Here is a 21,649-nt window from a genome sequence, read left to right as displayed (position 1 = left end):
CCGCACTCTTCTCACTCCGGCGTGGCTGCCGACGTGTGGGTGGGGGTGGCGAGGGGAAAATGCGAAGGTGCTGTCGGTGCGGGGGCGCGCCGTCGCCGCCGCTGCACCTGGCAGGGCCTCTGCGTGTGTGCCCAAGATGTACATCGTGCTTTCTTTTTTTTGTTATTTTATTTCTCCCTCTCTTTCTTTACTCCTTCTGATGTTACTCCACACACACACACACACCTGTTGTGTTTCCACACACATGCTTAGTTCAAAGGAGTCTGCATGTTGGTTGTTGTTGTTGTTCTGCTTCCATAGTGACTGTTCGTCTCCCTGCACGTGTAGCGTTAGCATCCTACCGTTCCGTACATGTAGTGCGCCCTCGCTGCGGCGCTACCCGTCGGCACGTGCAGCTGTGGGGCGGGAAATGTACTGCATTTTTCCCGGGCCTTGTGAACACGGCGCCGCCCAAAGGAGTAGCCGCAGGCAAGGCGCTCCTTTTCTTGCACAGCACTGGCACCGCGGCACGCTGACCCACGGCTTCGCCAGGGGCGTCTGCACTTCAAGTTGTTACCAATCCATCCAGTTGACAGCATGTCTGAGTGCGTAAGTGTGTGTGTGTGTGTCTGCATTGCTTTGCTGATTAGATTTTTGCTTGTTTCTGCTTGTGGGCGTTGCTGCAGCCCCTCTCTGTGGCGTGCCTGTCTGCCTCTCCATTGCACGCCCCCCCTCTCGTTCTTCTTCTTCACCCTTTGCGCCTTGCAGCCCTCTGTTTAAGGACTTCCGCGAATATGGTCCCGCACCACGACAAGGACGTCGGTACTGCAGCAGACATACGTGTGGCGGTGACACACGCAGGGCAGAAGATGCTGCTCGTGTTTCCCGCCGCGACGGCGACAGTGGGCGACTTGAAGGATGAACTTGTGCGGCGCAGCGGGGTGCCAAGTGAGAAGCAGCGACTGATGTTCGGTGGGCCCGTGCTTAAGCGACACCGGCGTGAGGGGCGCAACGAGGTGCGGCTGCTGGATCTGGTTGCCGCCGAGCCGCAGGGCGGCGGTGGGGTGGCGGCCGCCGTCACGATTCCGGTCATGCTGGTGGGCTCCGCCGTCGTCGTCCCGCACATAAACGAGGAGGCGATGGCGCAGCTGCACCGGCTCGTCTCCACCACGGTGGAGCTTGACAGCCGTTGGTACCGCTGCAGCTACAGCCGGGGGTACGCGCGGCAGGTCGCCTTTGTCTGCCGCACGTGCGTGAGGAGCGGGCGGGCGGACCCGGCGCACGCCATTTGTTACGCCTGCGCGGATGTCTGTCACGCCTCGCACGACGTGGAGGAGTGGGGGGTGCGGTACTACATGCGCTGCGACTGCTGCACCGCCGCTTGCTGGCACCAGGTCGACAAGGAGCATAGAGTGCAGGGGAACCAAAGCAGCGGGGAGGCACCGCAGCCGCAAGGCGGAGGCGGAGAGGATGAAGAGCCCCAGCAGTGTTGCTTCCTCATCGACTCCGCGACGGGGCTGCCCCCGGCCGCATCTGTGGTTCCCTACAACAGCAAGAATCGTTACCCGCGCACGCTGAACTCGTGGTGCTACTGTGAATGCGAGGAAAATTTCCCCGCCGACGACGCCGACGGCGGTGGCGTCGTCTGCATGTTGTGCACAAGCTGCTATTGGAGTTCGCACATGACCCGCCTCTACTCTGGCGCCTTCCGTCGCATCCCGTGCTACGGCGACGTGCTCGAAGGTGTCACCGTTGCCTTCCGCTGTCGCACGTGTGACACGCTTGTCTGCACCCCCTGCCGACTGCGCTGCCACAAGGACCACGACGTGGACCCCGAGTACATTATCCCCTCTCGCAAGGACGGCACAGGGAATGGGGCCCCGGAGGGTGTCGAGTTTAGCTGCGGCTGTCGCGGCTGCTGCTCCATCGCGGAGGCGGTCCCCGAGGCGGAGGTGGATGACCCTGCCCTGTACATGCCTATGCCGCCGGACGTCGCGGCGGAAATAATGAACAGTGACCCATTTATGGGCTTTATTTGCGCGCGGTGCATGCAGGAGTGCCCGTGGCTGGTGGAAAAAGACCCGCTTCACTGCTACGGGGGAGTTTTGCCAGAACGCGTCCCGGCAGAGCAGCACAAACGCATTGCGCCCTGTAGGCTGGCGGCCGATGCGCCCTGCCCAGGCGACGTCTACCCGTTCCACGGCATGCTCCTCCCGGTGGACGCGTTCACGGCGGACATGACGTGCAGGTGCGCGCCGTGTCGAGAGGCGTATGAGCGATTCGCGCCGCGCGCCGCCACCGCCAGCGTCAACGAGATGATGTTGCCGTTGCACGACGCCTGTGACCACTGCGGCCACCCAATCCGGGACGAGCAGGCCTTCATGTGTCAGACGTGTGAACTGCAGCATGACCGCACTTTTTTTGTGTGCCAGCGCTGCAATGCCCTCCGCATAGCGAAGGGACTGCCTTCCCTCGGTGAGGCTGGTGGTGGTGGCGTCGGCGGCTGTGGCGCTGAGAACCACAACAGCCCGACCTGCGCGCAGGAGACTGCGGGCGTAAACCCCTCCGTCGTCTACGGTGGTGGCGGGGATGGTGATAACAGTAATAATAACAATACTGCGGCTGAGGAGGCCGCCGCGCCGTGGGACCACCCGCTCTCCCACGTGTTTATGGAGGACACGTATGAGAATCTGTTTAGTCTGTGCGGCATGCAACTAATGCACAACCTGGACGCGGCCTCGCAGACGTACGTGCTAGACAACATGGACGCCACCAGTGCCACCTTTGAGGGGGCGGTGCAGCGCACCTTTGGGCAAACGCCGCTGGTGTTTGACCCCGACGAGGTCGCCAGGCACCATCAGCGGCTTCTGCGTCAGAGGGAGGCGGAGACGGCGGCAACGGGGCAGAACGGTGCGACCAACGCCGCTGCGGTGCCTGGGCAGAAGCGATCACGCGGCAACGACGAGGATGGTGGGGAGAAAAACCGAGATGGCGATGCTGAAAGGCGCAGCAGTGAGGCGAGACGTGAGAAGGACGGGCGGGAGTAACGTGACGCCATGGCTGGGGCTGCTGCTGCTGCTGCTGCTGTCCCGCACGTGTGTGTGTGGGCGGGGGAAGGTGAAAAAAGTAGGGACATTCCGAGCGGAATGGATGCTGCTGTGTCTTTGGATTGTCAAAGGGGCAGCAGCGCTTGCTACCTAGGAGCAACTCTGCTTTTCTTGTTGTTGTGTTGTCGTTGTTTTTTTCTTTTTTTTTTTGCGTGGTTCGCATTCGCGTTGTGGGCCCGCGCTTCACAGGCGTCTCCGCCGGAGCATCGCTGCTGGCCGCTGTCGCGGTGGGCAGACGCAACACGCCGCGGCAATGACGAGGGGCGGGCTCGTGAGGGGTGGGGGTGGGGGGGTGTGGGGGCATTGACGCCCACGCCACTTTTTCTTTGGGGCTTGCCCCCTCCTCTGCTTCTTTTGCTTCTGCTTGTTTTCTCCTTCCTCGCACTGGTTCGTCGCCTGCGCTCTGCGAACGCTGCGGGTTGCGCCACGGGAAGAGCGTAGGGGAAGAAGGGCTCACAGCAGAACAAAGGGAGGGAGCGAGAGAGAGAGAGAGCGAGAGAGACGCCGCGGCGAGCTGCTGGTCCGGCCCGTGGCAGCCACAGATGAAGGTGCGGGTTCACTTTGGCGCGAAGTCCCTCCTCTCCGACGCGGAGGACGTGGAAACGCTCGCCCACCACATGGTGCGTCTCGTGCAGCTCGAGCTGCCGCATTATTTTTCCAAGTTTGTTCTCCCGCGCGACGACGCCACCGCGCCACTCGTGACGGCGCACGGAAGCGCGGAGCACCTGCCACTCGCGCGCTGGCTGCTAGTGGGGGATCCGGCGCGGGGCGAGGGCGGGGCAAAGGCCGGCCAGGCAGGCGCCGGAGGGCTGCCGTTCGAACTGATGCTGGAGGCGCAGACGAAGGCGTTCGGTCCGCTTTTGGTCATCAGCCGGCGGCAGTGGGAGTGGACAAGAGAGGTTCTGCGGCGGGAGGCACTGGCGGTGGCGGCTAGCCCGCCGGACGCCTCCTCTGACGGTGCCGCCGGGGAGACCGGGGAGGCTGCGCCTGGTGGGGAGGACGCGAGGAGGAACGGGGAGGCCGTCCCGCTGGAGCTGCTCCTGCTGTACCGCTGCCCCGAACGTGGAATCCTGCGGGTCTGCAGACATGATATGTTTGCCGAACCCCCCGCGGTGCAGCAGGAGCACCGTGGCGTGGAGGCCATCAGCGTGATGGATGCCCGTGGCAGGAAGATGGGGGAGATACGCTTTGACTTTGCGCACCCGCCGCCCCTGCGGCGGCTCAAGAGCTCTCTGCAGAAGCTTCTCTGCTGGCCGTACCTCATGGACGTCTCTTACCACGTTGCGGAGGAGGAGGAGCGCCTGCCGCTGAGCAGCGAAGCCGACATCGCCAGTTTCGTCCACAGCGCACAACACTTTGGCCACCAAAACATTCGCCTCGTTGTGGCACTGCCGAGCAGCCCGTGTCTACCGCCGGACCTCAATGGGGCGGCTGCCGCCTTCCCCACGCGTGAGCAGCAGCAGCAGCAGCAGCAGCAGCAGGTGGCGCCCGGCAATGCACCGCCGCAAACTGCAGTGGCCGTACCGCCACCGCCGCCTGGCTCTGGTGACGCCACCGCCGTGCGGATAAAGAGGGAAGAGACGAAAAAAATGGTCGCCTCATACGTGCAGCTGATGCAAGGGCTCCGGCGCGGTGTCGCTGGCCTGCGAGTAGCGCCGCAAGGGAAGCCAGTGACGGCCCCCGTTTGCGGCAACACCGTGGCGGCTACTGCAGCGACTGCGGTGGATGCGGCAGAGGCCGAGGCGGTGGCAGCCAAAGCGACACCGGCAACGGCATCCGCAACGGTGCCGCCCGCCCTTCGTGAGGCGGCGCTGCCAGATGCCGGCGAGGGTGCGGCGGGGGTTAGGCGGCACGACGGCGGGTTTCTCGTTGTTCACTACGACCTCGACCCGCTGGAGGTACATGTAACGGGGCCGATCACCGAGGCGGAGCTTCAGTGCCTTGCTGACGCCGTCACTGCCTGCTGTGCGGGCTTCAACGCGGTGAAGGAGGAGAATCCCCCCAGCTCTCCCGACTACGCAGGCGGCGCTGCCGCCGAACGGAAAACGTTTCGGCGCGTCTCGGACTCCATCTACACTCTGCAACTACACGAATACGGTTCCCCCAGCGATGTGCAGGTGGCGGAGCTTGAGGCATGCCTCGTAGACGTTGTCAAGGGCTTTGGATGCCTTCAAGTCACTGAGGCAACGGAAGAGGTGCTCAAGTGCGTCTAGGCGGGAACGCCACACCAAGAACAATGTGCGGTGGAATGGCGCCTCTGTGTTTTTATTTTCTTTTTTCTTTTGTTTTATTCGGTGTGTGTGTTTCTCTGGAGGGGGTGGGCGGGGAAGTTTATTCGTATCTACGCTGCGGGCTGGCTTTTGGGGGGCGCGCAAGCGGACACTCCCTCCACTTTGGCTGCTGTGTGTTCCCCATGCGACCCGCAACCTGGCCCTTCATCTGGCGGCGGCGGCGGCGCAGGCGAAGGCGCGAACGAAGCCGCGTGTCAGCCGCGGGCGGCCTACAGTGTCTATTTATTTACTTATTTATATGTAGCAATAACATCGGCGGCGGTGGAGTTATTTGGCGTGCGGGCTTTGAAATCAAGCATCTAGACGGAATTGCAGTGACGGTGCTCATCACAGCCCGTGCCTCCCATGGCGATGGCTGCATGGGGATTGTGCTGCCCTCAGTTGCATGCATGTTTGTGTGTCTGCCGTTTGGCGGCGGCCTTTCTTTACCTCCCTCTCCCTCTCTCTACCTTTTTGTCTCTTTCTTTCTTGCGCCGTTTGGGTGGTGCGCGTCTGACAGAGAAGGCGGGAGCTCTTTTGCAAACAGACCGCGCTTTCTCCCTCCCGTGTGCCCGAGGGAAGAGGGAGCGAAGAGGCGGAGGGGGCTGCGTGGCTGCCGTGGCGATGAATGCGGTGGTGGGGGAGGCCCTGGAGGTCGTCTCCATCGACAGGCCCATTCTGACGCCGGGGCAGGAGCAGGATAAGTGGCTTGGCGAGGCGGTGCAGGCGGTGAAGGAGAAGGCGGCCCGCATGAAGACGTACATCCGTCAGCGGGAATTCATCCACGTCCTGCGCAACGCCTCGCAGATGCTGCTGGAGCTGCGCACGGGCATGTTGGCCCCGCAGCACTACTACGAGCTGTACATCAAGGTCTTTGATGAGCTGCAGCACCTGGAGCAGTACATTGAGGAGGAGCACAGCCGCGGGCGGTCGCTGGGGGAGATGTACGAGGTGGTGCAGCACGCCGGCAACATTGTCCCCCGCCTGTACCTCCTCATCACCGTAGGATCGGTCTACGTCAAGTCCGGCGAAGAGCCTGCCATTGAGATTATGCGGGATTTGGTGGAGATGTGCAAAGGGGTACAGCACCCCACGCGGGGGCTCTTTCTGCGACACTTTCTCTTGACAATGATGAAGAACAAGCTGCCTGGCGACAGCGGCCGCGGAAGTGCGAACAGCCTGGAGAATGACGGCGGCACGGTGGAGGACACCGCCGAGCTCATTCTGCAGAACTTCAGCGAGATGAATTGGCTACTGATCCGCATCGAGGCTAAGGCGCCACCGCGGGCGGTGGAGGTGCAGAGTCAGCTGCACCGCAGGCAGAGGGACCGTAAGGAGCTGTGCGTGCTGGTGGGCATGAACGTCGTGCGCCTCTCGCAGCTGGAGGGGGTGGAGCGCCAGGCGTACAAAAACACCATTCTGCCGCGCCTGCTGAACATCATCGTCAAGTACCGCGAGCCTCTGGCGCAGCAGTACCTGCTGGACGTTATCGTGCAGGTCTTCCCCGACGAGTTTCACCTCTTCACCCTCAATGAGCTGCTTGCCGCCCTCGAGGACGTCTCCTCGGGCGTGGACGTGTGCGCCACCCTGGCCTCCCTCATGGAGCGCCTCGGCAACTACGCGACCTCGCTGCGGGAGGGCCTCGCCGAGGTGAGTGGTCGCAAGGAGGAGAGGCTCCTGCAGACGATGTTTGACGTGTTCAAGGCGCGCCTTGACGCCATGCTGGCCGCAAGTGAGGCGAGGAACGGCAGCAGCAGCGGCAAGTTAACGAGTAGCGGTAGCAGTGACAAAAACAGCGGCGGCGGCGGCGGCGGCCACCCAAAGCACCCCTTCACCCTCGCCGCGTACCTGCGGGCGATGATGAGCCTCGTCCGTCTGACGCTGAGGGCGGACCGGGCGGCCGCCGTGGAGCACATCGGCGCCGTCTTCACGGCCGTGGCGGGGCAACTCACCCTCCCGCTTAAGGAACCCTTAGCAAGGGCGATCGAACGCATGATTGTGCACGTGATTGAGACGCTCAAGGACCCCAGCGTCGTCCTCGGCATTCTGGACCTGGAGGTTCTGACGCAGAAGCTGCCGTTCTTCTCGCGGCGGGTGGTGGCGGTCACGTTGTGCTCCGCTAGCGTGCAGTCCACGGCGCACCGCATCGGGACGCTTGAGCTGTCTGCGCGGCTCTTTGAGCTTCTCGCCCCGCTGCTGCAGGAGGAGCCAGATGCGCCTGCGCAGCGCGGCGCCGTGTACGTTGGCAACGCGGCGGAGGAATTTCGCGAGGAGCAGAACCTCGTGTGTCGCGTGCTGCACCTACTGCGGTCTGACGACGACGCGACGCAGCTGAAGATGCTGAATGGTGTGCGGAAGCTGCTGGGGCAGTGCGGGCCGGAGCGCATTGCCGTGACACTGCCGACGTTGGTCTCGCTTTACGTCCGCCTCGCGCTCCGCACGGCGAGCATGGCCGAGGCAGAGGGCAACGACGAGGGCGGCGCCGCGACGAAGCGGCGGGTGCCGTGTACCAGGCCCTTTCAGATCATTCACTGCGGGGACGGGAAGGGCATTCTTGAGATGCTTGCCGCTGAGCAGCCGGTGGAAGGCTTTCAGCTCTACCTCACAAGCGCCAACGCCGCGGACACGTGTGGTCTGCCGGATGTGGCATACGAGCTGTACGTCAGTGCCTTTCAGCTCTACGAGGAGAATGCCGCCGACACGCGGGAGCAGATTGAGATGCTCACTTGCCTCATCTCCTCCCTCTACGGCCTGCGCAGCGTCGCTGAGGAGAACTACGAGCTGCTCGCCACCAAAGTCTGCCAGTACAGCTCCAAGCTGGTGCGGAAGGTGGATCGCAGTCGCGTGGTGGCGCTCTGCGCGAGTCTCTTTTGGAAGACCGCCCTCTCCGAGGAGAGCCACCGCCGGGTGCTCGAGTGCCTTCAGCGCGCGCTGAAGATTGCCGACCACGTGCAGGAGGCGCAGCGGCTCGCGCTCTTCGTTGAGCTGCTGAACCGGCTGCTGCACTACTACGCCACGAGTGCGCCCGGGGTGACGGTGCAGTACATCTCCGCCCTCATAGACCTCGTGCAGGAGGCGACGAACAGCTGCGGTGGCGCCGGCGCGGGCGACACCGACGACGACGGCTGCGAAGCGGATGCGCTGAAGGATGCCGTGGGGGAGAAAAACGCGAGCCACGGGACGGACGTCGGCTCCGCAAGGGAAGTGTACACTGCAGCGCGCACGTTCTACCGCAACACGACACGCTACATTCGATCGCGGCAGCAGGTGGATGAACGCTGGAAGGAAATTGATGTGTAGTCCCTACCACCCTCCGTATATATATATATATACATATGCCTGTCCTGCGTATCGCCGCGGCAGCGAGCGGGGGAACTCGGGGAGGGGAGACAGTGCTGCTTTATCGTGCTTGGTGCGGCGTATCCAGGGAGACAGTGAGTGTAGGAGGGGGCACAGGCCAACGAAGGAAACTTCACAGGAGGCAAGAAAACACACAAGCAGCAGCAAACAACAACAACAACAACAACAAAAATAGGGAAGGCGTTGGAGGAATCGAAAGGTTTGCTACATTTTTGTGCATTGCGTGTGTGGAAAGCGCCCTCGTTTTTTTTTGTTTTTTTTTTCTCTTTTTATTCTGGTCATTATTATTCTTCTTCGCTGCTTCTTCTGGCTTCCCCGATCACCTTCCTGTCGTGGGAAGAGAGAGGAGGAGGCCGGCTCTGCGGCTTCTGGCGTGTGGGGCGGATTGCCGTGCGCGTGTGTGTTTGCTTGCGACTCCCACCCACCCCCACCCCAAATATTGCTTCTCTGCTCTGCGTGTCAGACAGCGGCAGATGGAGGGCATTCAGAGCGACCTCGACGTCATCCGCGGTGCCCTCGCCAGGTCGCTTTGCCCCGCAGCAGCAACGCCGGCCGCGGCGGCGTACGATGCGGAGAAGGACGGGCGCCACGGTGGCGCTGCAGAGGGCCCAGGCAGCGGCGGTCACCAGCGGGCGGGGATGCCTCAGTCCCCCAGCACCGACGCCGGGGTTGACTGCGACCGGCTGGAGCTGGCGCGGCTGCGGGAGCAGGTCTCCCTGTTGTCCTCCTGCGAGGCCGAAAAGGCGCGGCTCGAGGTGGAAGTGGCCTCCAAGGAGGCAGCGCTACGGCAGTGCGCCCAGGCGTCCCACACCGTGCTGCAGCGAGAAAAGGAGCAGCAGGAGCAGCTGCATCGTGCCACGGCGGCGCTGCAGGAGAAGCAGGCGGAGCTGACGATGTGGCGTGAGCGACACCAGCGGCTGCAGCGCGAGGCGGACTTGCTGCGGCAGGAGCTGGACGCCTTGGCCGGGCAGTGCGACCGCCTCGAGGCGGCGGTGGGTGAGCTGCGCGAGGCGGTTCTGCAGGTGGCTGCGGAGAACGACAGACTGCGTACAGCCCTTCATGGGACGGAGGCAGAGTGTGAAGAGCTGCGGCGCCGGCAGGAGGAGCACGACGCTGTCGTTGAACGCGAAGCCGCGCTGCGGGATGAACTGCAGGCGATACACACAACATATTCGGAGTCGCTGGCGTACCTCACAGCCGCGCGGGCCGAGATTGAGGCGCGGCGGCAGTACTGGGCCTCCGTGCAGGAGGAACATGCCTCCCTGCAGGAGGCTCTTGCGGCGGCACAAGCGGCCGTGTGTGTGTGGGAGGCACGCTTTGTGTCAGAGCAGGCGGCCCCACCCGCATCGCCGCACAGCGCGACGCGTGAGAACGCCGCCACCAGCCTCCCTGGCGACGACGATGGCGGCGGCGGCTCCTGCACAGGGGACGAGGGCGAGAGCCACGAGGCCCACTTGGCGGCGTTGGAGGCGAAAGTTGTTGATCTTGCTTTGCACCTGCAGGAGCAGCGCGCGGCGGCGGCGGCGGCGGAGGAAGGTTATGCGACACTCGCATCCGCCGTGACGCTGGAGAGCCGCGAGCTCCTTGAGATGCGACGTTTGCTCGCGGCGCAGAGGCCCGAGTGGACACGCCTGTCCGACACAAACCAGCAGCTGCAGGCCGCTTTGCTGGCATGTGAGAGTCACGTCGAGGCGCTGCAGGAGTTGGCCGTCTCCCTCCTCGACGAACTCACCGAGCAGTCTTTGTACGCCTACGAGCTGGAGACGCAGCTGGCGGTGAAGGTCGTTAAGGGCGGCGGTGGCGGGACGGCTGCGCCACGTCGGTCAACCGCTCTGCACTTCATGCAGCGGCAGCAGCACCTGAAGGCTTGCGCCAGCGGAAGGCTGAATTAGCCGTGTCTTGTCCTGCCGTTCCTGCGTCTCCGAGAGGAGGAGTGGCCGAGGAAGCGTTTTCTGCGTGCGTGTGTGTGTGAGAGAGAGAAAGAGAGAGTTGCTGTGTTTCCCGGTTGTGAAGTGCTTCCTGCAACGGGTTTGGGAGGGAGGGGGAGGGGGGTAACTGGTTTTCTTCTTTTTGGCTTCCTTCGGGGTGAGTGCGCGTGGGCGCCCTTCTTTGCTTTCCAGATGCACAGAGAGATAGAGAGGGAGATGTATGCCGCTTTGCAGGGGGGGAGGGGAACGTTTGCCGCCGCCCGTGTGTGTGTGTGTGTGTGTGTTGCCCTTCGCAGTTTTGGCCCCAGCTCTCTTTTTCTTCCTCCTCGTTGCTTTTCTTGTCGACTACATTTTCTTCCTTTTCCCCGCCTGTGCGTCCTCGGCTCACGCACGCACGCAGAGGTCAAACAGGAGGCGCGCGGTAGCAGCGGGTGCGGGCGAGACTTGAAGCGAAGGCGGCGGGGCGGAGCAGGGAGCGGGCCCAATGGTGAAGGAAAGCGAGTACTACGAGGTCCTCGGCCTGAGCGTGGATGCCGTCGACCACGACATCAAGCGGGCCTACCGCCGGCTCGCGCTGAGGTACCACCCGGACAAAAACCCCGGCGACCAGGAGGCGGCGGAGATGTTTAAGCGCATCAGCCACGCCTACGAGATCCTCAGCGACGAGGAGAAGCGGCGCATTTACGACCAGCACGGCAAGGCGGGGCTGGAGGGCGGCGGCGGCGGCGACGGCGAATTCGACGCGTCCGACATCTTCTCCATGTTCTTTGGCGGCGGACGCCGCCCGCGCGGGGAGCGAAAGCCGAAGGACCTCGTGCACGAGCTGCGGGTCTCGCTCGAGGACCTGTACAACGGGAAGACGCGGAAGGTCTCCGTCACGCGTGATCGGCGCTGTGAGGCGTGTGACGGCAACGGCATCAAACCCGGGGCAGAGCGCCGCACCTGCGTTGCCTGCCGCGGCCAGGGCTCCCAGATGTTCGTGCAGGAGCTCTTCCTCGGCATGCACCAGCGCGTGCAGCAGACGTGTCAGAGCTGCGGTGGGGAGGGCACCACTGTGCGGGAGGTGGACATCTGCGGCCGCTGCCGCGGCAGCCGCACGGTGAAGGATCAAAAGGTGCTTGAGGTGCACATTGAGAAGGGGATGCGGCACCAGGACGTCGTGCGGTTTGACGGAGAGGGCGACGAGGTAGTTGGCATGCGTCTCAAGGGCGACGTGCTCATCATCTTGGCGCAGAAGCCGCACGACGTCTTCCGGCGCGTCGGCAACCACCTCCTCATGAACTACACCATCAGCCTGCAGGAGGCGCTCTGCGGGTTTGAGCTTCCGGTGCAGCACCTCGACCGGCGCATGCGGCTGATAAAGATCCCGTGCGGGCAGGTGATAGACCCCGAGGCGGCGTGGGTGGTCCGGGGGGAGGGGATGCCGCTGCCGAACACAGGCGGGCTGGACCGCGGCAACCTCGTCATCCACTTCGAGGTGGAGTACCCGACGCAGCTGGGCGCGCGGCAGCTGAAGAGCATCGCCGCCGCCCTCGGCGCACCGGAGACGCTCCCGCGGGTCGGTGGGCATAAGTTGGTGCTCAGCGACTTGAGCCAGCGGCAGGGGCGGGGGCGGAGCGGGTCGGGGCGCGCCGCCGCTGCCCGGCGCCGGCAGCAGCAGCGGCAGATGCCGATGCCCGGCGGCATGGGCGAGGAGGGCTTCGCGGCATATCACGGCGGCCCCGCGGGGACGCAGACGGTGCAGTGTGCCCCGCAGTAAACATCGCAGGCCCCACCACCGCCATTATCCCGCGCCTCACTGCGGAGGAGGAAAGAAAATAAGGAATGAAAACTGAAAACAACTAGCAGAAGCAACAAACAAAAAAAAGCAAATGAAAATAGCACGAAGTATGATGGCAAATGAATGAAGAAGCAGAAGAATAAAAAAAGAACAGGAGCAGTTTAAGTGTGGGGCACATAAACACAGAAATCCTCTGCCTGTCATTGGCGCGGAGGAGTAGGGAAGAAGCTGCGAGTAAAGAAATGGAAACGGAGCAGGACGCGCACGTGCGTGTGTGCTTCGGCCGAGGTGCTTAACAGGCGACGAGGGAGGAGAACACTCATGTGGGCGGTGCTCGAGCTTTTCAGGGTGTACGTCTATTATTATTTTTTCCCCGTGTACGAAAATATGCCTGCGTTCTCGCGCGCGCGCGCGCGCCGCGTTTTGGTTCCCTCCTCGGTGCCACCACCGAGGGCTGCTGCCGTTGGTGCTTTTCTTCCTTCCTCCTGCGCGGACAAATTATGCCCACATCTCCTCCTGTTGTTTTTCTGCGCTCCTCGTTTTCCGGGCGGCAGTGCCCCAAGAAGCGACTAATAATGTTTACTGCTGGGTGCGTATTATCTCCCTCTGTTTGTCTCTCTCTTTCTCTCTCGCTTTGTGTGTTTATTGAAATTTATTTCCGCCCTTCCGTCTCCCTCCGCCCTCTTCTTTCCCAGCAGCAGAGGTGTGTGTGTGTGTGTGTTTGTCTGTGGGCGCAAAGTTATGCACTTCTATCCCTCGCTAGCTGTTTTTTTTTTTCCCTGTCCTTCCCTTTCCTTCTCTCTGTGCCTGCGAGAACTGCACCGACCTTCCTCCCTTCTTCTGTCCGATGAGTAAAACGCTATGGAAGGGACGCAACCACACAAAAAGAAAACGCAAGGAGAAAAAAAAAGCAGCTTGCATACGGGTGTACGTAGCCGTTAATAGTGCGCTTGCGCGCTTAACTGCACTCGCGCAGAGGGGCGGCGGGCGCGTAGGGATGTTTGCACGGCAGCCGCTGTGGGTGCCGCTGGCGACGCACAGCCCGGCCTTTGCGGAGCGCTTCCTCGCCTTCAGCCGGGCGTCGCCGCACACGCGGCGGCTGCTGGAGGGCGTCACTTACCGCCCGGAGGAGACCCGGGTGCTGCTCGCGCCGGACGCGCGGGTGGCGGGGCGTCGCGTGACGCACGCGATGGCGTTCCCCCTCACCGTCACGGCCGCCGTGTGCGAGGCGGGGGAAGACGGGGGCGCGATGAGCGGCGGGGCCTTCGCCTCCCTGCTGGACGCGACCACCTCCGTGCACGTCATGGAGCGCCTTCTCCCCTCCAGCGACGCCCACGTCTCGGTGAACATGCAGTCGAGGTGTCTGCGTCCCATCCGGCGCGGCGACACGCTGGTGCTGATTAGCCGCGTGGAGAAGATGGGCGCCCGGCTCGCATTCATGTCGGCCGAGTTGCTGCGTGACAGGCCCGGCGAGAGCGCGACGTCGGCGGCGGAGGCGCCGGCGACCTCCATAGCAGAGATGGACAGTTTTCTGCGACGGTTTGAACTTCTCGCCAGTGGAAAACACGTGAAGTTTCTCATCCGCTCTAAGTAAGAAAAATAATCATACCTTTTTTCCCCCTTTTAGGGCAAACATATATACTTTCCCCCACTGTGTCCGGGGTGCATTAATAACGTATGCGCACGCACCTCTTCTTTTTTGCTGTGCGTGCAATGCGTACGCGACACTTGACGGGGCAAATCTTTCCTGGCCGTTTTGTACACTTTGCGTTTTCTTCGTTTCTTTTCCGTGTTGCTGCTGTGGCCGCTGCTCTTTTGGCCCGTGCGTTTGCGCTGGCGACGGGTTGCGCGCGGTGACTTCCTCGGCGAGGCTGCTGCTCCGTCCTCCCCTCTTTTGCGTCGGCTTGCGCGTGTCTTCACTTTCTGCGGGTCCCCAAGGGGGCACACACGCACAGCGCGCGGGAAGGGCGACGGCACGAGGAAGGCAGGAAGACAGAAAACAGAAACGATCAAACAAACAAACGAGCAAAAAAAAACAACAACAACAACAACAGCAGCAACAAAAACGGCGCGGAGGCATGACGGCATCGTTGGAGGGCGTGGCGTGGATGCCCCTGCTGCAGGTCTTTCCCAACTACATGAACATCTACGCCCACCTCCGCACCATCGACAAGTTTGGCATCCGGCTGCTGGAGGAGCAGCTGCTGCTGGACCAAAACCGCGTTTTTGTGACAATGAGGCCTGTCCCCGTCACCCAGGCGCCGGGGCCGCAGCAGAACTTTCCGTACGCCATGGCGTGGCCCGTCACAGTCACCGCCGCCGTCACGGAAGGTGACGGCGTCCTCTCGCAGGGGGCGGTGCTCGCCCTGACCGACATGCTCACCTCCCTGCACTTGATGCTGGCCTTCATGCCGACGCCTGTCGGGCACGTCTCGGTGTCCATGCAGTGCAACCGCATGCAGACCATCCGGGAGGGGGACGCCCTCCTTGTCGTCACCCGCATTGACAAGATGGGCAAGCGGCTGGTGTTCACCACCGCAGAGTTTCTGCGTTCGATGTCGCCCGCCACGGCCCATTCTGACTCCGCAGAAAGCGGCATAGACGCGGCGACCCGCTGCTGCTCCCTCTGCGGCAACGTGAAGCACATCAAGTCGGTGCTGTCGCCAAATGTCGAGACGACGAGGTAGGCAGAGGCCGGCGCAGCGTACGGGCAGCAGTGGGGGACGGCTGAGGGAAAGAAGCGCAAGTGCGTCTGTCTGTGGGGGAAGGGGGGGAAGGTGCTGCGTCGCACTTGCGGGGAGAAGGGGAGGGAGGGAAATGGTTCCGGGGGCAAAGAGAGAGAGAGAGAGGACCAATTTTCCGTCAAGCGCCTCTCTTTTAGCGTGCCCCCCTCGCCAGACTGTGATGCATGCTTTATTTATCGTTGCGGCTTTTCTTCTCTTTTCGTTTTTTTTTTGCTTTTGCTTTTGCCTGTGAATGTCGGGCGTCATGCCTTCTTCTTCCGCTGCTGCTGCTGCCGCTGTGGGTCCCTTTGTTTTTTTAATCACTCACACTTTATTTCTCTCTCTCTCCATCGCCCTTACAGACGGCAGCGCGCAATGCACCCCAAGACGAGGCGGCCGCAGACGCAGAGCGAGTCAGCGAGTGAACTGCTGGGCAGCACGCTGGCGGCGCTGGACGCCGTCATCGCAGACGCGCAGCGGCAGGACGCGGGAAGCGCCCCTCAGGCCGGGAAAAAACGACAGCGCGGCGGTGCCGTTTTCGCCGCCATGGCGGAGCCGCACCTCCACGCACTCCAGTCGCTTGTTGTGACGTACGGCGTGCAGCTGCTGCCCTCGCTCGACGCAGTGGCGCGGCGGGCGCTGCTGGCCGTAGCGTCTCCCACCACGGCGAACACTGCCGCCTGGGAGCTCGCGGCGCTACTCGGCACGTACTTTAGGGCGGGTGCCGTGCGGCTGCTGGAGGAGCTGATGGAGCTGCTCCTGACTGACAAGGGCCCCTTCCTGCTCAAGGCGCCGTGCCTCGTTGGGCTGACGAGGGCGCGGGGGGGTGCAGAGGCCACGGAGGAGGAGGATGAGGAGGAAGACGACACGGTCGGCCTTCTGCGGCGCCTGTGCGCCTTTGAGGAGCTGCTGCTCGCGGTGGGTCCGTGCATAAGCGCCTCCGTGATGCAGCGGGCAACGCTGCGCTTCGCCCAGGAGGTGGTGATTGCCGGCATCCTCGACGCCCCGCCCCCGGCTCCCCCGGCGGAGAGCGGCAAGCCCGGGCGCGGCAAGAAGGGCGGCCCAAACGCCACGAATATTAACAGCGATAAGGATCAACATAATAACACCAGCGGAGCCCAGCTGCAGGCAACGGCCTCTGCCGCCGCGTTCAGCGTGGAGGCGGCGGTGCAGCCCCGCTGCGTGCAGCTGCTCACGTCACTTCTGCTGCTCTGCCGCCCGCTGCCCGGGGTGGTCTCGGCGTGCGCGGTGCGGGTGGTGAGGGAGCTGCCCGCGCGGGCAGTCACGCTGCGGCAGCGGAGCGAGCATCCACATCTGCTGCGTGCCGTCGCGCGGCTTTCCGCGACGCTGACGGCGCTGCGCCACCCGCACGCGCTCCCGTTTTATCTGCCGCCCGTTGACGTTGTGGAGAAGCCAACGCGGCGCGTCACTGCGGACGTGCCCTCGGCCGGCGTCGAGCAAACGACGGGGGTTAATGACTCACATCCTTCTTCTCCTGCGAGTGCGCCGCAGCAGCAGCCTGGGGAAGTGCAGCAGCAGGCGGCGGCGGCGGCGGCGGCGGCAACAACAACTGTCTGCGCCCGCCCTGCCGAGCCATCGCCGCCGCGCCAACCGGCCCAAGCGGTTCAGCAGCAGCACTCTCTTGTAGAAGCTACGCGAAATAGCAGGCAGGGTGTGCCCGCCGCCGCCGCCGTGAAGCAGCTGCAAGGACGGCAACGGAGCACGCTGGTGGCGACGCCACTTCCAGCAGTCCCCGCCGCCGTCGCCTGCGAGTCGGACGACGAGGATGACATGCCCGAAATCGACATCGAGGACTGATAGGGAGAGAAGAAATTTGATGGGAGGAAAAGGAGAGGCGGAAGGAGGAGAAAGAAAGAAGAGAAAAAAGAGAGAGAGAGAGTCGGTGCACTGGGCGGCCATGGAATTAACGCAACTGCCCGTACTGATACGAGTAAGTTCTCCGACGCAATGCAGTCACACATGCACAACGGTGGAAGTAGAGCCGCTGCTGGGTGGGTACCTGTGGCCCCACGCCCGTTAGGCGCACCGGGGGAAGAAGAAAACACTGGCAACGATGCATCCCCTCCCTTTGCTTCTTCTTTTTATTCTCTCTTTTGTCGTTGTTGTTTTGCTCTTGGCGTTTGTGTGCGTCAAACGCGGGGGTGGTTTCGGCTGGGAGACGGGACTAGTTTTGCTTGCTTAGGGGAGCGGGCGGAATAGAGAGAGAGAGGAAGGAAAACAAAACAAAAAAGCCGATGCCTCTTCAGCTCCTGGCGCAGCAGTACCTGCCCATCTCCCCACGACACGTGAGTCTCCTGACGACGGACGGTAGTGGAGGAAATCCGGCCGCTGTGGTTGCCGTGTCCCCCGCCTTCGACCCGCGCAACCGCGTCTTCTTCCTCGAGTGGGATGACCCCACGGATGCGGCGAGCTTCCGCCTCTCCCACGTCTCTGTGCCCGGCACCAGCGTCGCTGCCGTCGCCCTCATGCTCTCCTCCGAAGGCGTGGTGCACTGCGTTGTGCAGGGCCGGGAGGGAAACGGCAAGGGCGCGGCGGAGGGCGGCACCGCGTACGTCTACCGTCGGAGCGAAAGTATCGACGAGGGTGATTACTGCGAGGAGGAAGGGGCGGCAGTGGTGTACCGAAGGCTGCCCAAGGCGATCGAGGACGACGGTAGAGGCTGGACCACGGCCCTGCACCTTCGCCGCGGCAGCAGCGGCGGCTTTGCTGGGGAGGGCGGTGAGGGCCGGGTTGTGGTGGCGTGCGGAGGAGAGCGGGGAGAGTCGAACGGAGTGAAGTTGCTTCGCCTGAGCGGCACACGAATGTCGGTGCAGCAGACAATTGAACTCCCGACGTTGTCCACGTTTCCTGTGCTGCAGCTACGCGAGATGGACGGGGACGCCGCCTCCGTGCTGGTGCTGTGCCATCACGCCATTCTTGAGGTCGACACCCGCATGAAGCAGAGCGACAGCGTCGTGCGTGCGTGGAAGTGGACCCCGCATGACCCGCTGCTCGCCTTTGCCGTGAAGGACAACTCCGTTGTGGCCGGGACCGAGGAGGGTGTGCTGGTGGTGTGGGACCTGCGCCTCGCGGCGGTTCGCGGGAAGAGCAGCGGGGCGGTGGACCACAGCCCCCCCTGCGGCGCCCCCGTGACGGGGCTGCACATGCCGCACAGCATGGGCCTGCTCTCGTGCCACGCCGACGGCTCCGTGCTCACGTGGGACAGGAGCAGCGCGACCGATGGCGTCTTCCGCTTCTCCCCGAGCCCCACCGACGCGCTGCCGCCCGTTTTTCTCGGAACCCCCGGCTGCGTGACGCTCGCCGCCGAAGAGCACCTCGCGGTGGTGGCGGACGAGTCCGGGACCCTCAGCATCTTTGCCGTTTTGTAGCGGCGGCTGCCGAGAGGGGACAAGACAAGCAAACACACACACACACACACACATCACAAAGAAGAAAAATAACGGAAAATAGAGGGAAAGAAAAAAACATGGCTGAGGCATTGTTTATATATATATATATATTTCTACTGTAGCCTCGCTTCATGTGCTAAGTAAACGAATAACACTCAGCTCACAGCCGCTGGGACTGCCAAAACGATAAAAGATGCTTGAAATGTGTGTTCGCTCTTTATTCTTACTTCTTTTTCCGGTTCTTATATATACATATATATTTACATGTTCTTTTTGCGTTCGGGGCTTCGCTCTGCCGCTGCGTAGACCTCAGTGGAGGTAGGACGCGACGAATTCTCCACCTCTTCCCCCGTCCCATGCAAGAAAATGACTTGGGGCTGACGCACACCTCCTCCGCGGCGGCCGGGTACGTCGTCTGCGACCAGCCGCTGGCGGTGGTGAACGAAGATTACGCGGTGCTGGGCGGCGTGTTGGGCGGTCTCCTTTTGGCGGCGGTGTACGTGCTCACGCTGAAGATCATCGACCTCTGCTACCGCCGAGAGCACCGTCGCGGCCTCATGTACAATGAGGCGCCCTCGCCCTTTGGGCAACCGAGGCCGATGACGCAACTGCCGCCCGGACGTTCCGCCTCCGTGGTGCGCCAGGGCTCGATTGGTTCTGCTGGCGGGGGCGGCGCCTTCTCCCCACGCTCTTCCGCGCAACGGCGAGTCCACTTCGATGCGGAGTCTGTGGATCGCGCAGGGAACGCTACCGCCCTGGATCCCCGGGCGGTTGAGGAGCCGGCCCTCGACGCTGGCGGGAGCGACGGCAGGAATGAGGCGGAGTGGAGCTACGCCCGTGGAGGGGTGTACGGGGAATTTCCCTCCCCACCGCCCACGCTGCCGCCCAGACAATGAGGCGGCTGCGTCGTGACCCCTCTGCTGTAGAGCCGTTTAACGTGCATTGTACATTTTTGTTTGCTGTCTTTTCCTGCTTGCGTGTCTGTGCTTTCCTCCTTCTTGCCGCCTCTGCAACGGCAGCTCACTGTGAATGTTGTCGGTGGTGCCCGTCATTGTGTCTCCTCCTTTCTCCTTGTTCCTTGTCTTTGTTTTGCACTGCTTCGTCTCTGCATACTTCATTCCCGCTTGCCAGATCGTATAGCTGTGCACCGGGCCCCGGTGGCCGGGCTGTGGTGAAGGCCGCTGCTGTAGAGCGTTGCCGAGGTGGTGACTCCACTAGGCATGGAGTGGATCTGGCAGAATGCGTCGCCGCCCGTAGCGCCTCCGCCGTGCAGGACGTGGGCGGTGCAACCACCGTGTGTTCCCCCAGTAGGGTTCGGTGCTGCATGCGAGGAGGCGTTGATGAGTGCCAACGTGGCGGACGGGGCCGGGGGGCGCCTGTGGTCGTCGACGGCGATCGCAAACGCCGAGGAGGACGAGGAAGAGGACGAGGAAGAGGGGCGGGGGAGCTCAGATCCGGTCATGTACATTTCTCCCGCCGTGGCGGAAGCGGCACGGAGGTCGTCGCGGGAGCTGTTCCACTCCCTGCTGCGCGGCTCCAACTCAGCGCAGGCCCTGGGAACGCCGCCGCCACAGCCCGGCCCGCCGCTCGCCATCACGTGGCACAGACCCACGACGGCGTCGCCGCTGTCGTCCGTGGCACTGTCGGCGTTTAAGCCGCTGCCGCACACAAAACGCACACGTGAGGCGGCCGGGTTTTCGGAACCTCCGGCGGACGGCGGCACGGAGGCGCGGGCCTTCGGCGTGCGTGGGAGAGGGGCTCTTGGGCCTCTGCCTCCGGCAGCGAAGCGATGGCGCGTCGAGGGCGACGCCCAACTCGCCGCACGGCACAACACCGAGCCGGCCACGAGCCTGCAGCGCGCCTTTCGGAGGTTGTCGGCGCGAAAGCGTCCGCGTGAAGAGGAGGAAGAGGAGGGGCTCGGTGCGCCAGACGCGGCCCACGAGCGGTGCGTTGAGGGCGCCAAAAGTGTTCAATGAACCCCGCGGCGTTCGTCGCATGGCAGGCGGCGGTTTTGGTGTTTGAGCACGAGTGGGAGCTTTGTTTCTTCTGAGAGGCTGCCTGTGTTTGTTTGTTGGCGTATTTGCCTGTTTTTTCTCTCGGTGTGCCTGTGTGTGCTCGGTCGACCTCCTGTCTTCCTTACGTGTGTGTGTTTCCGCCGACAATTCCTGTGAGTGGCCTCCGCGCTGCCGTGCCGCGTCTCACGGCCTGCATCAATGGCTGCGTCTCTCCTTCCTCCTCTCTGCCTGGGGGGCCGCAGGAGGGATTCTCTGCAGGGCGTGGCAAGAAGAAAAAAAAGTGAAGAAAAACGAAAGCGCGGGGACGAAAAAGGCAAGGGAACTACACCCGTGGCACCCCATGGACCGGCAAAAGCAGCATAGTGAGCACATCACGGAGCAGAATAAGCTGCTCGATCAGCTCCATTCCTCCGTGATGCATACACGGCACTACGCCGTCTCTATTGGAGACGACCTCCGCGACCAGGATGGCATGTTGGACGGCCTCCACTCCGGAGTGACGCTCGCGGCAGATGAGAGCCGCCGTCAAAACAGCAACGTGACGCGGCTTCTGCGGGAGAGCGAGGACAAGGGCTTCTGCGTGGCCGTCGTTGTGCTTTTGCTGATCCTGCTCCTGCTGCTGCTAATTTAGCGGACGGAAGGGCAATATGGCACGTGTGTGTGTGTGTGTGTGTGTGCGTTATTGCGTTTTTTTTTTGTCTCCCCACACGCTTGCAGAGGCATGAGCCATGTGTGGAATTCGATGCTGCAACGCGCCTTCGGCCCGTCGGCGCCGCCTTTCTTCCTTCTTTCTTTTTTCCCCCCACTGCGTGCTGCTCCGGGGTGTTGCATGCCGCGGCCCCACCCCTTCCTCCCCGCCGCCCCCTATTTCTCTCTTCTCATCCCCCCGTTTGTTTGCCGCCGGTGGCTTTAATTATGCCAGGCACAAGTTTAGGTGAATCGATTCCGCAGCAGTAGTGGAGGAGAGTAGGAAGAAAAGGGAGAGAAAAGAAAAAACATGCGTCGCTCATTTTTGTTTCTGGTGAACTTTTCGCCGCTCTTCATGCCGGCGCTCTCGCCCTCGATGGAGACAGGCGT

General features: G+C 62.8%; 11 protein-coding genes across 11 annotated transcripts, besides 29 other annotated features; all 11 read left to right on the top strand.

Annotated features, from left to right (window-relative positions):
* Window positions 1-148: 148 nt before the first annotated feature.
* Window positions 149-189: a sequence feature (A-rich).
* Window positions 190-208: 19 nt separating this feature from the next.
* Window positions 209-225: a microsatellite.
* A 43-nt stretch (window positions 226-268) lies between these two features.
* Window positions 269-288: a microsatellite.
* Window positions 289-577: 289 nt separating this feature from the next.
* Window positions 578-611: a microsatellite.
* A 162-nt stretch (window positions 612-773) lies between these two features.
* Tco025E_03540 (uncharacterized protein) lies at window positions 774-3,026 on the top strand (the record flags this gene model as incomplete). The annotated part of the gene is made up of 1 exon (XM_029370458.1): window positions 774-3,026. The coding sequence occupies one exon, from the start codon at window positions 774-776 to the stop codon at window positions 3,024-3,026; it is 2,253 nt and encodes a 750-aa protein (XP_029229430.1).
* A 12-nt stretch (window positions 3,027-3,038) lies between these two features.
* Window positions 3,039-3,066: a microsatellite.
* A 126-nt stretch (window positions 3,067-3,192) lies between these two features.
* Window positions 3,193-3,236: a sequence feature (A-rich).
* A 110-nt stretch (window positions 3,237-3,346) lies between these two features.
* Window positions 3,347-3,386: a microsatellite.
* Window positions 3,387-3,430: 44 nt separating this feature from the next.
* Window positions 3,431-3,464: a microsatellite.
* An 89-nt stretch (window positions 3,465-3,553) lies between these two features.
* Window positions 3,554-3,601: a microsatellite.
* Window positions 3,602-3,628: 27 nt separating this feature from the next.
* Tco025E_03539 (uncharacterized protein) lies at window positions 3,629-5,299 on the top strand (the record flags this gene model as incomplete). The annotated part of the gene is made up of 1 exon (XM_029370457.1): window positions 3,629-5,299. The coding sequence occupies one exon, from the start codon at window positions 3,629-3,631 to the stop codon at window positions 5,297-5,299; it is 1,671 nt and encodes a 556-aa protein (XP_029229429.1).
* A 49-nt stretch (window positions 5,300-5,348) lies between these two features.
* Window positions 5,349-5,378: a sequence feature (A-rich).
* A 149-nt stretch (window positions 5,379-5,527) lies between these two features.
* Window positions 5,528-5,555: a microsatellite.
* Window positions 5,556-5,980: 425 nt separating this feature from the next.
* Window positions 5,981-8,656, top strand: Tco025E_03538 (vacuolar sorting-associated-like protein; the record flags this gene model as incomplete). Its single annotated transcript, XM_029370456.1, has 1 exon — window positions 5,981-8,656. The coding sequence occupies one exon, from the start codon at window positions 5,981-5,983 to the stop codon at window positions 8,654-8,656; it is 2,676 nt and encodes an 891-aa protein (XP_029229428.1).
* A 16-nt stretch (window positions 8,657-8,672) lies between these two features.
* Window positions 8,673-8,693: a microsatellite.
* Window positions 8,694-8,838: 145 nt separating this feature from the next.
* Window positions 8,839-8,888: a microsatellite.
* Window positions 8,889-8,959: 71 nt separating this feature from the next.
* Window positions 8,960-8,990: a microsatellite.
* Window positions 8,961-9,024: a sequence feature (GA-rich).
* Window positions 9,025-9,189: 165 nt separating this feature from the next.
* Tco025E_03537 (uncharacterized protein) lies at window positions 9,190-10,608 on the top strand (the record flags this gene model as incomplete). Its single annotated transcript, XM_029370455.1, has 1 exon — window positions 9,190-10,608. The coding sequence occupies one exon, from the start codon at window positions 9,190-9,192 to the stop codon at window positions 10,606-10,608; it is 1,419 nt and encodes a 472-aa protein (XP_029229427.1).
* Window positions 10,609-10,686: 78 nt separating this feature from the next.
* Window positions 10,687-10,705: a microsatellite.
* A 201-nt stretch (window positions 10,706-10,906) lies between these two features.
* Window positions 10,907-10,928: a microsatellite.
* A 200-nt stretch (window positions 10,929-11,128) lies between these two features.
* Window positions 11,129-12,403, top strand: Tco025E_03536 (putative chaperone DNAJ protein; the record flags this gene model as incomplete). Its single annotated transcript, XM_029370454.1, has 1 exon — window positions 11,129-12,403. One exon carries the CDS (start codon window positions 11,129-11,131, stop codon window positions 12,401-12,403), a length of 1,275 nt encoding a protein of 424 aa, XP_029229426.1.
* Window positions 12,404-12,824: 421 nt separating this feature from the next.
* Window positions 12,825-12,845: a microsatellite.
* Window positions 12,846-13,023: 178 nt separating this feature from the next.
* Window positions 13,024-13,058: a sequence feature (GA-rich).
* A 69-nt stretch (window positions 13,059-13,127) lies between these two features.
* Window positions 13,128-13,154: a microsatellite.
* A 267-nt stretch (window positions 13,155-13,421) lies between these two features.
* Window positions 13,422-14,018, top strand: Tco025E_03535 (thioesterase superfamily protein; the record flags this gene model as incomplete). Its single annotated transcript, XM_029370453.1, has 1 exon — window positions 13,422-14,018. One exon carries the CDS (start codon window positions 13,422-13,424, stop codon window positions 14,016-14,018), a length of 597 nt encoding a protein of 198 aa, XP_029229425.1.
* Window positions 14,019-14,436: 418 nt separating this feature from the next.
* Window positions 14,437-14,491: a microsatellite.
* Window positions 14,492-14,502: 11 nt separating this feature from the next.
* On the top strand, window positions 14,503-15,111 carry Tco025E_03534 (thioesterase superfamily protein; the record flags this gene model as incomplete). The annotated part of the gene is made up of 1 exon (XM_029370452.1): window positions 14,503-15,111. The coding sequence occupies one exon, from the start codon at window positions 14,503-14,505 to the stop codon at window positions 15,109-15,111; it is 609 nt and encodes a 202-aa protein (XP_029229424.1).
* A 241-nt stretch (window positions 15,112-15,352) lies between these two features.
* Window positions 15,353-15,394: a sequence feature (A-rich).
* Window positions 15,395-15,416: 22 nt separating this feature from the next.
* Window positions 15,417-15,446: a microsatellite.
* Window positions 15,447-15,522: 76 nt separating this feature from the next.
* Tco025E_03533 (uncharacterized protein) lies at window positions 15,523-16,965 on the top strand (the record flags this gene model as incomplete). The annotated part of the gene is made up of 1 exon (XM_029370451.1): window positions 15,523-16,965. One exon carries the CDS (start codon window positions 15,523-15,525, stop codon window positions 16,963-16,965), a length of 1,443 nt encoding a protein of 480 aa, XP_029229423.1.
* Window positions 16,966-17,009: 44 nt separating this feature from the next.
* Window positions 17,010-17,047: a microsatellite.
* A 355-nt stretch (window positions 17,048-17,402) lies between these two features.
* Tco025E_03532 (uncharacterized protein) lies at window positions 17,403-18,536 on the top strand (the record flags this gene model as incomplete). The annotated part of the gene is made up of 1 exon (XM_029370450.1): window positions 17,403-18,536. One exon carries the CDS (start codon window positions 17,403-17,405, stop codon window positions 18,534-18,536), a length of 1,134 nt encoding a protein of 377 aa, XP_029229422.1.
* A 29-nt stretch (window positions 18,537-18,565) lies between these two features.
* Window positions 18,566-18,594: a microsatellite.
* A 57-nt stretch (window positions 18,595-18,651) lies between these two features.
* Window positions 18,652-18,668: a microsatellite.
* Window positions 18,669-18,913: 245 nt separating this feature from the next.
* Window positions 18,914-19,453, top strand: Tco025E_03531 (uncharacterized protein; the record flags this gene model as incomplete). The annotated part of the gene is made up of 1 exon (XM_029370449.1): window positions 18,914-19,453. One exon carries the CDS (start codon window positions 18,914-18,916, stop codon window positions 19,451-19,453), a length of 540 nt encoding a protein of 179 aa, XP_029229421.1.
* A 167-nt stretch (window positions 19,454-19,620) lies between these two features.
* Window positions 19,621-19,665: a sequence feature (A-rich).
* Window positions 19,666-19,777: 112 nt separating this feature from the next.
* On the top strand, window positions 19,778-20,533 carry Tco025E_03530 (uncharacterized protein; the record flags this gene model as incomplete). The annotated part of the gene is made up of 1 exon (XM_029370448.1): window positions 19,778-20,533. One exon carries the CDS (start codon window positions 19,778-19,780, stop codon window positions 20,531-20,533), a length of 756 nt encoding a protein of 251 aa, XP_029229420.1.
* A 632-nt stretch (window positions 20,534-21,165) lies between these two features.
* Window positions 21,166-21,196: a microsatellite.
* Window positions 21,197-21,226: 30 nt separating this feature from the next.
* Window positions 21,227-21,252: a microsatellite.
* Between the last annotated feature and the right edge of the window lie 397 nt (window positions 21,253-21,649).

This window comes from Trypanosoma conorhini (genome assembly GCF_003719485.1).
Source record: "Trypanosoma conorhini strain 025E chromosome Unknown Tco_14.4_contig_00162, whole genome shotgun sequence".
Classification (NCBI taxonomy): Eukaryota; Euglenozoa; class Kinetoplastea; order Trypanosomatida; family Trypanosomatidae; genus Trypanosoma; species Trypanosoma conorhini.
The sequence above is the reverse complement of the archived record's forward strand: the minus strand, read 5'-3'. Positions and strand labels throughout refer to the sequence as shown.